Here is a 13072-nt window from a genome sequence, read left to right as displayed (position 1 = left end):
AAAAATGTAGTGATTGATCCAATCAACAGTATGCAGCTGTGCGTGGAAGGAAGTCCAGAGAGACTTCAGTTTGGATGATAAACACACATGGCTGACTTCAGGTTTGGACTCTCATCACAGTAGTGGGATTGGAAGAGAAAGGACACATTATAAAATCATTAGCACCCATTAAAAGCAAGCATATAGAAGGACGTCTTTTGGAAATTAGGCAAGTGTCTGCAAGAGCAGTTATTCGGGGTAATAAGAGGAGGCAGGGGAGGTCTGGAGGCTGAACGAGGTGTGCCTTGGCGTGGAATGGATGGAGATTTTGGGTAGCTTTAAAAGCGACTCTGTGTGCCACTGGTAAGTGCTCAATTGGCTGGTTGTGGGACTGACGCCTCACTCGTGCCAAGCGACTGAGAGTGAGCAAACGTTAAAGCATAACGAAGCAAAGGAAATGATTCAATTTGAAAGAGCACAGCTTTCAGGTCAAGGCTTTCCTAGCCTGCATTGCAGAATATTTAGTAACATGATGACGGAAAATGCTTACAGAACTCAGGCTGGAGGTGTGGGTCAATAGGCTTTATGCTCTGGTTGAGTGAGTAGGTGTTTTGCTAGATAGAGCTCTGCACCTTCCAGTGAAAGCACAGAGTCTGATCTTCAACCGCAGGTTTATTTTCTTAGACAGAGATCTAGGTATGAGTCCAGTACCCACATCAACATGCAGGGAAGCTTGCCGTTGTCGGTCACGTAGACACGGATGAGATTGCAGAATTGGCTGGCTTTAAGGGTTTACCAAAGGAGATGTTTTAACACATAGGGGTATTCCAACAGATTACCAATTTTAACGTTTTCTTTGTTCATTTCAGTTTCATTTTAAAACCCTTGTGGTGGAAAGTCTGTGTACATCTCGATCATTCACATTTCACCCTAAACACCATACAAAAGAGAAATAACTAAATTGTCATTACAATGAGGTGTGAGTACAATCACTAACGATTGTAGTTACGGATCGATAACCACGGGTAGCTACGCGTTTATTAAAAAATATCAAGTAATGACTGTAAATGGGGAAGATAGGATTTTCCAGGTGATGAAATTGAATAATACTGTATACGAATCACCCAAAATTTTATCTCTGTATTTTATAATCCATACATTTTTATTATCCATATATAAGTTTATAGTATATTCTATACCAGACAGTTGTTCATGCTGAAAGTGACATTTTTAAAGTTTATTATTAAATATTTGACAGAAAGAAAGAAAGAAAGAAAGAAAGAAAGAAAGAAAGACATTTTTTAAACTTTTTCCCCATTAGAATTTTAAAAATAAACTCAAACAGGTGCCACAGTCCCAGATCGTGGAGGTCCAGTTGGATACATACCAGAATAAAATCTAGTGCTTTAGCAACCTGTGCTACTGTAACCCATTGAAGGTACATAACGCATTTCTTTACTGGAACTTCCTAAGTCGATAAAAAATGACAGAGGAAGTTGGGAGGGAAATATTTTTGTATGTGCTATAGTTGGCACAAAGCACACAACCGAATAGCCATCATAAATCCTTTCTTAAAGGTTCATGGAGTACATCCACCTGCTGGCCTTTACCGTGTTAAGTACATAATACATTTTGCAGACTTTCGCCCAAAGGCACGATTAGACAATTAGACACACTACCGCAACCGCCACACACAAACCAGACTGTTCTATGGAAGGCTGATTCAGCTGAGATCCTGACGTCAACGCTGGAACACCATGCCAAAGTCACAGTGTAGCGAAGAAGGAAAAAAACAATAAAGCACTTAATCTAGATTTGGACATATAGCAATGCTCAGATCACAGTCGCAAATAGACTGCCAGCAAAATAATAAAACTCAGTTTACTTTCTTATGATTCAAATTAAAACGAGGCCAAGAAACAAACGTGCCAAAGTACTCTTTGTCTCGGGTTTCTCCCGCCAAAGCAGGTCCAGTATGGATCCTGGAGTTCATGCACATAGCAAACATAAAGCTGTTTACAGATTTAAAGGAGATGCAACTGATCTGAAAGCTGAAGCCTGAGAAATGTCTTTCTACATGCTGTAATTATTATTACGTAGCAGGACCAGCAATGGCGCGCAGGACATTCTCACTTGATCAGCATGTTTGGCTATGTCGTTTTTTTGTTTTTTTTTGGTTTCACTGAACTCAATATTGTACCACTTCACAAAACCTGATCAGTAAATCCCTCTTATATAATCTCCCTGGCTTGTGTATTATCAACACAAGCACTTTGTACTTTGCTGCAAAACATTCCTCCGGTCACAAATGACAGCAATAGCAAGCTGTTTACATGGATCCCGTTCCTCTTGCCCAGAGCTGTCGGCTCAAATGAACGCTATTTGAAACGTTCGGTATTTTTAAACTTAAATAAAATAGGATTGGACAAAAATAAAGAAATAATAAAATAAAATAAAAATCAGGAAGAAAACATGTTCGGAAATCAGATCGAGCTGATTTGGGGTTAATCTAATTAGCTGCATATACAAACATGCTAATTTGGTTGGTAATTCTGTTTAAGAATTCTGATCCAAATAGATTTCAGACGAGCGAAGGGGGAAAAAGTCAGTGAAGGAATGGAAAGAGTTACAAAAGGCTTTCCCGAGCCAGACAGATTTCCAAATGAAAGTAATTCTGCCCTGTTGATGCTCCACCTACAAAGCATGCATAAGTAAGTGCAAGGGCATGTGATACAATCCTTAATCTGTGAATTCATTTTTTAAATTTGTATTATTTTATTTTTAAGTTTTGTAAAAACAGATTAAAACAACATGAGGAAAGAACTCAATAAATAAATAAATAAATAAATAAATAAATAAATAAATAAATAAATAAAGGAAGTGAAAAACGACTAAGGGTCAGGATGTTCAGGCTCTGTAAAACTTTGTAATTCCAGACTGAGGAATCACAAGACAGACAGCAAGTAAGTCAGAATATCTGCTTGATGTGCTATGATGAGCAATGCAAGATGCAGTAGGGGTCAGAAGTCAGCTGAGTGGTTTCGGTTGGCAGCCATGTATAAAAGAAGCGATCTGTACCCTCGGGGCTGTACTGGTTCAAACAGACCAGAAGAAATATTTTCCAAATTCTGCTGGCATTTTGTTGACAGTCGTTTGTGCCAATGCTACTTCTGTCTTATGTCTCGAAAGACAGACTAGCACAAAAGCTCCTTCAGAACGATCTGTTTGGCCACAAAATCATATTAGTTGCATTCTTCCCAAAAACGGATGATTTCATTTAAAAATCACATGGAGTCCACTTTACTTAGACATTTGCCGTAGCTATAACTGGCCCTATTCAATCCTTTCATGAATTTACAGCCATGGAATATGTAACATGTCACTTAGTTGCTGACAAAGCTTGGTCAGACACACCAATGTTGTGGTTGGACGGGGCGGAGCAACTGATCTCAGCGGTCCGGATTCCAAAGCAAATTCGCAGCAGCTATTTCGAGACTGCGGCCCGCAAACTAGTGACAGCAAAGAAATCTACAGATGTGTTTACGCTGAAATTGGACCTAAAGAACACTGCATTAATATCTTGGCTTCTGGCTAAGGTGCCATAATGGTGGCTGGTAAGAAGACAGTCTTGGAGGGTTAACATTGAGCAGACTGCGTAAAACAGTCAAAGCTAAAAGCAACTGTACCTAACAGGAATCCACGTATTAGCAGAAAGGACCGAGCAGAATTGTTTATTGGGAGAAAATCACAAATATGTTACACATCAGAGATTAGCCTGATGTACACAGTCCTGTTGTAAGAAGAAGAAGAAAAAAGATAAAAGTGTGGGCAAAGAATTGACAAAAATCTGGACACTTATTAAAGGAACCGTTAAGTGAAGTTTCTGGGATTAATAATATTTGAAATTATTTCGGATTATTCTCAAAACATTTGGGATTAATGGCTTGGGATGAATCGATCACACAGTCAAACATTTGGAATTTATACACTGAGAAAAATATTTGAGGTTTAATCATTCCAATACATTTTTGAAATCAATCATTAAGTAAAATAAATTGAGGTAAATCATATAGTGAAACATTTGGGGTTTATTCACATAGTAAAACATGCTGGGATTGATCTCAAATGTGTTTCAGATTAATTATAGTGTATATCATCTGAGATTAATAAACCATTTAGAACAATAAAGATACATTTATCACTTGCTAAAACTGGGGATTATTCACATCGTAAAATATTAGAGATTTATAACACATTATAAAACATAGGATTCATTTTAAAGTATTTGGATTAATCACATTGTAAAGCATTTGGGATTAACGAATCATTAAGTCAAATATATAGAAATTAATCATATAGTAAAACATCTAAGATCGATTACATAGTAAAACATACTGGGATTAATCTCAAGTAATTGCGATTAATTAACCATGTAACAAAAAACCTTTGGTTAACCACATCGTAAAAAATAATGTAATATTTGAGACGAATCACATTATACAGCACTTTGGGATCGATCTCAAAGCATTTTGTATGATTCGCACTCTGGATTAATTTATCATAAAGTAAAAAATGTAAGGAATCACATCTGGGGTTGATTCAACAATAAAACATTTAGCATCATTTTAAGGGCTTTGGATTATTGCTCACTTTGAGGATAAAGTTTAATATTTTAAGAATAGAGCTACTTGTACTTGTAGTCTCTACACTCATTATACACAAATATTCCTTAAGGGATCTTTATTTAACGGTCATAGCTTCTACAAGGGTTCTACCTGAAAAGCTAAAAACGCTGATGTCAATTCGAAACACACAACCAATAACGGTAAGAAAGACAGACCACTAAACCTATTTTTTGTCCTTGATTGAGGCTCATTTCTAAGATCGTAGCCCCTAAAGTGCAATAGCGAAATATCTTTCTAATTATGTTCATATTAATACAAGTGAAGCGGATAGTTATGTCTCATTGTTTGTCTCTCTGTGTCTAATACCTCTCTAATCTGTCAAAAAAAATTGGAAAGTCCCACAGAACCTTCGCTCTGTTGCTTTCCACCACTCCCTGTGGTTCCTCCCACAATCCTCGGCCCAGCAGAAATATTGGCGCACCAAATCAAGTCTGAGGACTACGTACAGAGGAAAATGTATATAAATGGAGATGTGTTATATCTAGGTTCTGAGTGTCCGGCTTTTTTCTCATGACCAATTTGGAGAAGGAATAAGAACAGCAGGAGCAAGTTCATATACTGCAGCATGTTATGCAATTCCCAGTTGCATCTGTGTCCCATTCACTTTCTATGCTCGGGGCGAAGCCTGGCATGATGCGTCAGATTTCCTTTTAATGTGTGGGCAATTTTCTCATGAGAAAGAAGTTCCTTCGGCGTAACAAATCTAAACGCAGTCCGAATCTGTATCTTTTTTGTCAATCCAACATTCGGTTTCATTCAGTGGTAGAGAGATTGATGAAGACTGTACGTCCTCCATCACTGACTTGAGTATAAATAATGTCTTACAGGAAAACAACAGGCCCTGCAGTGTACATGTAGAACCTATTTAATGTAACATAAATCACCCATGTCCATTGTTGGCCCACATCAACACACCGGCTACTTCGTTTCCCTCTCAGCTGTATTAAGTGACAGGTATTGTACTGGGAATATATGGTGGTCAACTCAGTAAATCACTCAAATCTCTTACTATGGAAACCCGAATGCGGAAGTGACCTCACCAAAATATTTCGACGCTTGTTTCTTTTTTCTTTTGAATAGTTTCGGTCTACGTTTTAATTTGGCTGTAAAAACAGAACAGCAGGTCCATTGAGACTCTCGGCACACGCAGTCACCCGTGTTGGAGTTAATATATAGCCCCCAAAATGCAAACAGAAAGGGCGTGTGCTGTTGACTGAGTCAAAGGGTAAAAGGTTTCGTGACATATGAAGACAGGCACAAATTAAGCATTGGCTTGTGGTGTGAGGGTTGAGTGTTCTCATCACGTCTCACCTAGTGATACTGTTAGCTAGGTTTATGTGCAAGTAATTAAATCCCATGATCGCCACAAAGCCTTAACCCTTGATTACATATTTATTATTGCGTCTATGAATCTCTGTGCAGGTCCTCGGATACAGATGCTACGTGTCCGTGTCCTTGTTGGAGTGCTGTAATATAAGTAAGTAAGACATCAACAACAGCAGAAAAGTGAGAGCTTTTAGTCTTCAGAATGAACAAAACTGCTCATATACAAACGTATGCAGAACTAAATACAGTATAATTCACTGCAGATCTACCACTTTAATCAAAAGCTATTACAGCCCTTAGCACCAAGCAACATCTAGCAAGGAAATGAGTTCAATATTACTAATTAGCTACAGATGGTTCGGATGTACACAGGGTCACTGTTTATACCTGGTCTTTTCACGCGTGTTGTACTTTGGAGTGGAGTCTGGTAGATTTTATTGATACGCAGTTATGGTTAGATGAAGCACACTTGTTTCTACTGTATGTCTTTCCTCGTTTTATACTAAAAGGATGGAAATCAGGACATTTGAATTGAATTAGAGACGCAAGATTCGGCCCACGTTGACCAAATCCATTATGTTGTATTTGGAGACCTTTCACCTGTCAGATTTACACGCGTATGAATCTGATTAAAATGCGTCTCACGCTTCGTACAACAGGTTAAGCGTTGCGAATTAAATCTGTTTTAAATGCGCCGTCTGTGCAAAACACTCAAGTCACAGTAAGAGTCCAGGCTTAAACAGAGTCCAAATATATAAACATATGAAAACTTCAGAATAAAACAGAAATGTAACGAAATAAAAGAAGAAATATTTAACTGTGAGAAGGGAATGAAACACAAACCATTATACTTGACTACTTTCTCTTGCTGCTTTTAAAAACAAGTCACTGAGTTAAATGCTGTTAATTATATTTATTCTGTTCATCCTTAAATTACTGTCATTAATCTGCAGGATCACGAAGGGTGTATGATCATTTTTATTAGGCATTTTATTTTAGGACTAAACAGCAGTCACCTCTGGCAAGACCTTTGCATTCACCTGGATTTCTTTTAGCTAGATGACACCAGCATGTACTATAAGAATTGTGTTATCATTATAACTATTTATGTTATATTAGATTACTTTCTTATCATGGGATAGCATGTAGTAGTGGTTAAAGTGTTGGCCTGCAGATGAAAAGGTTGTGAGTTCGAACCCCAGGACCATCAAGATGCCACTGGTTGGCCCTTGAGAAAGGCCCTTAACAATTACTTAATCGCTCTGGATAAGGGTGTCTGCCAAATGCCATAAATGTTGCATCGGTGCCTCACAGCTCCAGGGTTCCTGGTTTGATCCTGATCTTCGGTTGCTGCCTGTGTGAGGTTTTGCATGTTGTTCTGATATCTGTGTGGGTTTCCTCCAGGCTCTAAGGGGTTCTACGTCCAGTAGTTGGATTAGCTGCTTGACGTTGTGAATGTGTATGTGCATGAAGCTTTGATGATGGACTTGCATCCCGTCCAGTGTGTGTTCCCTTCTTGCACACGCTGTTACTGAGATTGTTCCCAGATCCAGGACACTGACCTGGATAAAGCACTTAATCTTGATGAATGAAGGAATGATTACAGTTCCTGTAGCGTGACCTGTTCTACAGCTGCTTCTACCCTCTTAAGTCCTGGAGTAGTGCCTTTAGAAATCAACCACGATCCTGACCAGGATGAAGTAGTGCGGTTACTGAAATATGGATGAATGATGAATAGCGTTCCATTTTACTGATCAATCGTCACACCGTTATTGTCAAATGATTTTTATGGATTCTTTACATCATTTCCTCATAACGGGTCCATTGAGTTTAATGGTGTCAGGTGTCTCTCTGGCTTTTCAAAGAATAGTCTTGAAAAGAAAAAGAAAAAAAAAACTCAGCAGCAGAATTGTAAAAAAGTGGGAAAAAACACAGGGAAAGGTTTGAGATGAGTTAGCAGAATGGTAATATGAAGAAACATTAGACACGAGCCAGGTGGCCATTATGGGCCGGCAGCAAAGACAGACTTGATTCAAATATTTTCAGACCATCAATCATCGAAATCAGCAGACGTCTGGGTCTGACACCTCACTGGCGCATTTTACCAAATACAGCAGCGGTCCATGGAACAGCATCAAATCACTCAATTTACTTACAACAAAAACAATTATTCACAATGATTAATTGGTCTATATTTTTAAGCGAGGACACAAACTCAGAGGTAATCTGATTAATCGAGCTGAGAAACGACTGTACAGGGCGAGTACTGTAGCTAGAACTGGCATTGACTTGAGCTTACCGTGACTAGACAAAGTCTAGACAATATATTGCTTTATATTATATATGACACACTACCATTTACTGAAAGGATATATAAGTAACCAAGGCCACTAGATTAGCCTTGGCTATATACCGAGACTTAATTAAAGGGCTTAAGGTCGCTATCAAGAGCTTAGTGGAAAAAATCGTTGGATATACACCAGGCTGTTGAAAACTGGAACGAGACCAGGCAACATGTTTTGTTTTTTTCCCCCAATCTTCAGCCATCCAGTGGTTTTGGTGAGCCTGTTTTTGCTGTAGCCTCAGATTCATGTTCATGGCAGATTTTACTATAACCTGATGTGGTGCTCTATGGTTGTACTGTAGCTCATCATTTTCTTGAACCAGTTCTCAACAGTAAACACTTTATAATGCTTAGATCTGACTAACCACACACTAAGGCAGGATTTGGTGGTGGTGTAATGTAAAATGATTAGACATCGTGCTTTATCTAAGCTCCCCTAAGCATTTTGTGCACTTCTGAAACAAGATCCTGTACACCGTGCAAGTTATGCAAGCTTAATAAACAAACATCGCTAGCTCTGGGATTATTTACATACAGTATGGCACACGCATCAAATTGAAGTACGTAATGTACCTTCATTATTTTTTCAATTTATTCATTTACTTCCAACAACACAGCGTGTTCCTGACCAGTTGAGGGTTAAGCTTTTGTTTGTATTTAGAATCCAACCACAGCCATCTGAAGTTCTGACCCAAGATTTAAACAAGTGTGCAGAAACGTAACCACTTTAACGTCGCTGTCAGTCAAACGTTCGCTGCTTCTCGCCTACCAGGTGCAAAAACAAGGCTTTAAAATGACATCATTCACGATGGGATCTGCACTCTCTTCTATGCCTGGGAGGATTGAACTAAAGGGCCTGGCCCTCTCTGAATATTTCTTAGTTTGTCCCCCACCTTTTCCCTCTGGTAGGACATAAACTCTGGGTATTGTTTATCTGTTCCTGTGGAGACATGTACAGTACAGTAGCTGCGATAGGATCGGAATCTGCGGCATTCCGAGTGATGAAGGGAGCGGGGATGAGATCAGAAGTGGAGGAAGGGGGAACGGCATGAAGAAGAAAAATATGAGCGATGGCATATGTTAAGCGAGAATAAAAACGAGACGAGGAAGTGATGTTTTACTGAGACCCTGGTGCGGATGACTGCAGAATATTTATTTATTGTTTTAAAAAAAGTTTTCAGACAGGATCCTTGAAGGCGAGAGTACGAGAGGATACGTGTGTGATTTAAACTTTAAACTTAAACTTACAGTAGTTTGAGTCAAAAAGCTGTAGTCATGTGCTGCATTTCTCTGCATTTTCTGTTATTTCCAAGTCGTCCCTGGTTGCCAAGTTCTACAGGCCAACCAAGCAGATGAGAAAACTGGCTTTAAATATATGGATGTTTAAGCAATGAGACCACAGATTTGAGGAGATATTTTGACAAAGAAAACAGAGAGAGAGAGAGAGAGAGAGAGAGAGAGAGAGAGAGCGAGAGAGAGAGAGAGAGAGAGAGACTCTGGCTTTAGCAATAATACAGCATTTTTAGGTCAGGGGAATAAAAGTTAGTTATGCGGACGACAAACATCCGAGAGCAGTCAGTTAATAAGTGGATGAATACAAAGCTTTAGCTCTTTAACACAACACTTATCTGACAAGTTGTTTTTAATGGATTATCATGCTGTTTGTAGCACCTGAGTGATAAGCACTGGAGCTCCAGTGTGTTCCACAAGAAGGGAGGGAAGAGGAAGCAGGAGGGTGAGGACGAGAAGGGAAGGGGAAGGGGAAAGAAGGGGAAAAAAAAAGGAGGGGCGAGGGATGGGGAGGGGGGACAGGCAAAGGAGAAAGGGGAGGGAAGACAGAAAGAAAGGGGGACAAAGAAGAAGGGAAGAGGAAAGCAGAAAGGAGGGAGGGGGAAGGGGCGGGGAAAGGGACAGGCGACAAAAGGGGAGGGCCGGGTGAGAACAGCAGGGCAGGCGAACAGGGGCCTGCGCGAAAGCGCGCCCGCACACGTGGCCCGCGCGGAGGGCGCACGGACCCGCGCGCTGCGAAGCGCGGGCGTGGGCCTATTGAATTCTAGATCGCTCTCGCTCGCTATATCTAGAGATACTAGAGGTAGATCTATCGATAGCTGGTTGCAACTAGAGGGGGTGTGCGATGGGTTTCTACAAGAGAGCCCTATTTGCGAGATGGTCCGCCATAACACCTCCGTTCTCCCCTCATCTCGTGTGGATGGATCTCGTACATCACGGAGGGACAAATCTTTCATCTGGCGGGTGAAAGGAAGGCGATATGAGAAAGGGAAGCAGGGGAGAGGGAGAAGGAAGAAAGGGGGGAGAGGGTAGAAAGAGGGAGGAGAAGAAGAAGGCTATATTAACAAAAATTTTTCTCTCCCTGGCTCTTTTCTCCATCTCTCTCTCTCTCTCTCTCTCTCTCTCTCTCTCTCTCTCTCTCTCTCTCTCTCTGTTTTCCCTCTCTACTGCAAAAACACAAAATGTCCTCTGGCCTGAAGACTTTCCAATGGCAGAAACCTTACAGGTGACACTGGTTTCTCAATCACTGCTGAGCATCAATAAAGTCAACAAGCACATAAAACTGACTTTCTGCACTGAGAAGTGAGTACTGTAGTAGCGCAAATAAATAATAATACTTATAATAATAATAATAATAATAATAATAATAATAATAATAATAATAATAATAATAATAGTTATTGCAATTGAGAAACTGTATCCAGTGCACAGACAACACTCTGTACAGTGCAGTCAGTTTCTACTTAAAGGTCGACGGTTAAATGAATCGGTCCTCTGTCTTCATTTGGGATAAAAGGTACACGTTAGAAAGCAAAGGAGTTACAGATGGTTTAAGGATGTGTGCTGTTGCATTCTGGTCATGATTTGTTCATTCATTGTCATGATTTTTCTCTAAAAAATAAAACAGCTTTTATATAAACCAAGCCCATTTTCAGTTCTGCTAAGATGAAGCTACAGATTAAAACTAATCATACTGTATACGATAGAAATGTCTGAGTGTCTGGCAAAGCTTCTAACAAAATCTCCTTCTATTTCTCTTTTCTAGTTACACCTTACAGGGGCTGGGAGAATGAGACGAGAATCAGCTGAACTGAAAGACAAAGCGAAAGAAAGAAAGAAAGAAAGAAAGAAAGAAAGAAAGAAAGAAAGAAAGAAAGAAAGAAAGAAAGAAAGAAAGAAAGAAAGACGCAAAAAGAGAGAGACGAATCATTTCAGCTGAGATTGGATAAACTTTCTGGCCGGACTGCAAAGAGCCACAAAAGCAACCTTACAAATGACTGCGTTGAAATACACAAACAAGATAAACCAAATGGGAACGGCTGATCGGACGGTGGCACGCACAGAGACGGTGCACGCACAACAGCGGATGGACAGCAGGGAGTGCGTCCAGGCTGCTATTACTCTTGGCCTTTAGGGAAAATAACTGGATTAAACCAGTTAAGATGGGCCAGTGTGATGGACAACAATCTATAAGGGTTTGGTGGAAGCCAAGTTGGATCCGGAGTAGTCTCTAAGCACTCCGATATTCTCACAGGCCGACTTCGTTCCAGCAAGTTTATATCTTTCACAAAACAAAGACTTGGAAAAAAAAAACACTGATGGCGCACAAACCACCTACAGACTTTTTTTTCTTTCTTTTCTTTTCTTTTCTTTTGGAAGCACAACGGATGTAATCTGTTAAAGAATACAGAGAGTAGTGGTTGAAAGCAAATTTTGTACTTCATGTTAAATTATTTCCTATTTATTTGTTATCCCCAATTTTACCTGTGAATGTGCTAAAGAGTTTATCAGAACGATACATCTAATGTTATACAGGTTCACGTCTGTTCACCGACATGTACAGCTAATAGTATGGTAGCTAATGTTTTTTTCTTCAGTTCGTCCTTTGTAAAAGTCTTTTATAAGCTGCAAACCCCATGTGCACAAAAACTCAACACTTTGGCTCACATCTCCAAAAAGAAAAAAAAAATCCAAATGAATTCATCTTTTCATTCACTTTCAGAGCTGCTAACGTCTTTTTAATTTTATTTCTGTCATAGACAAAAGACTGATTAATGTGTATCGGTCGTCTGATCCCTAAGGCATGACGCACGATATTATTCTGTATTATACATTTTTTATAAATAGCTTTTCATACTCCCAACATAGAATAATTCTAACATTGAAAGAAAGAAAAAAAACAAGCTAGGAAGAACAGATTATGCTTTTTCTAATGTAACGTGTTGGTGTTTCATTATCAGGTGCAATTGCTGAGGATTTCAATTTCCGCAAAGGAAAGTAACCCGAAAAGGAAAATGAATAATAATAATAATAATAATAATAATAAATGTATTAAATGCAATGACGGACACAATAACTGTGGATCTCAGGATATTTGTTGTGGCCTCTGATACAGTTCTGTTTCTTTTTTGTTTGTTTGTTTGTTTGTTTTCAGAGGAATCAGTCGGTAGCATCCATACTGCTTTTTGAGCTCTGTACATAATTCCTTGTTCACTGTGATTTTCTTGTAACATTAACGAGCAGATTAATAACAGGAAATGTGTACTAAATAAATAAATAAATAAATAAATAAATAAATAAATAAATCCAGGGCTGTACAATTATGGTTGCAAAAAAAAAAAAAAGAAAGAGTAAGAGAGACTTTTATTATTATTACTTCAATGTTGTAATTGTGGAATTTATCAATTTGTAATTGTGTTAGAAATGTGATATATTGAAACCAAATTTT

At 39.1% G+C, this 13072-nt stretch overlaps 1 protein-coding gene across 3 annotated transcripts in view; it reads left to right on the top strand.

Moving 5' to 3' along the window:
- The window catches only part of adrb3a (adrenoceptor beta 3a), a 21618-nt gene extending 8688 nt beyond the window's left edge, over positions 1 to 12930 (top strand). Inside the window, exons 2-3 of one of the 3 annotated variants that reach the window (XM_047800156.1) lie at positions 6087 to 6141; positions 11390 to 12930. In XM_047800156.1, coding sequence (XP_047656112.1) covers positions 6087 to 6141 — 55 coding nt within the window. In that variant the 3' untranslated portion in view covers positions 11390 to 12930. Of the gene's footprint in view, positions 1 to 6086; positions 6142 to 10823; positions 10921 to 11389 lie in introns of those variants that run through there. The other 2 variants (XM_047800157.1, XM_027167263.2) reach the window with 2 other exon arrangements.
- Positions 12931 to 13072: the final 142 nt, after the last annotated feature.

This window comes from Tachysurus fulvidraco, chromosome 14 (genome assembly GCF_022655615.1).
Source record: "Tachysurus fulvidraco isolate hzauxx_2018 chromosome 14, HZAU_PFXX_2.0, whole genome shotgun sequence".
Taxonomy (NCBI): domain Eukaryota; kingdom Metazoa; phylum Chordata; class Actinopteri; order Siluriformes; family Bagridae; genus Tachysurus; species Tachysurus fulvidraco.
The sequence above is the reverse complement of the archived record's forward strand: the minus strand, read 5'-3'. Positions and strand labels throughout refer to the sequence as shown.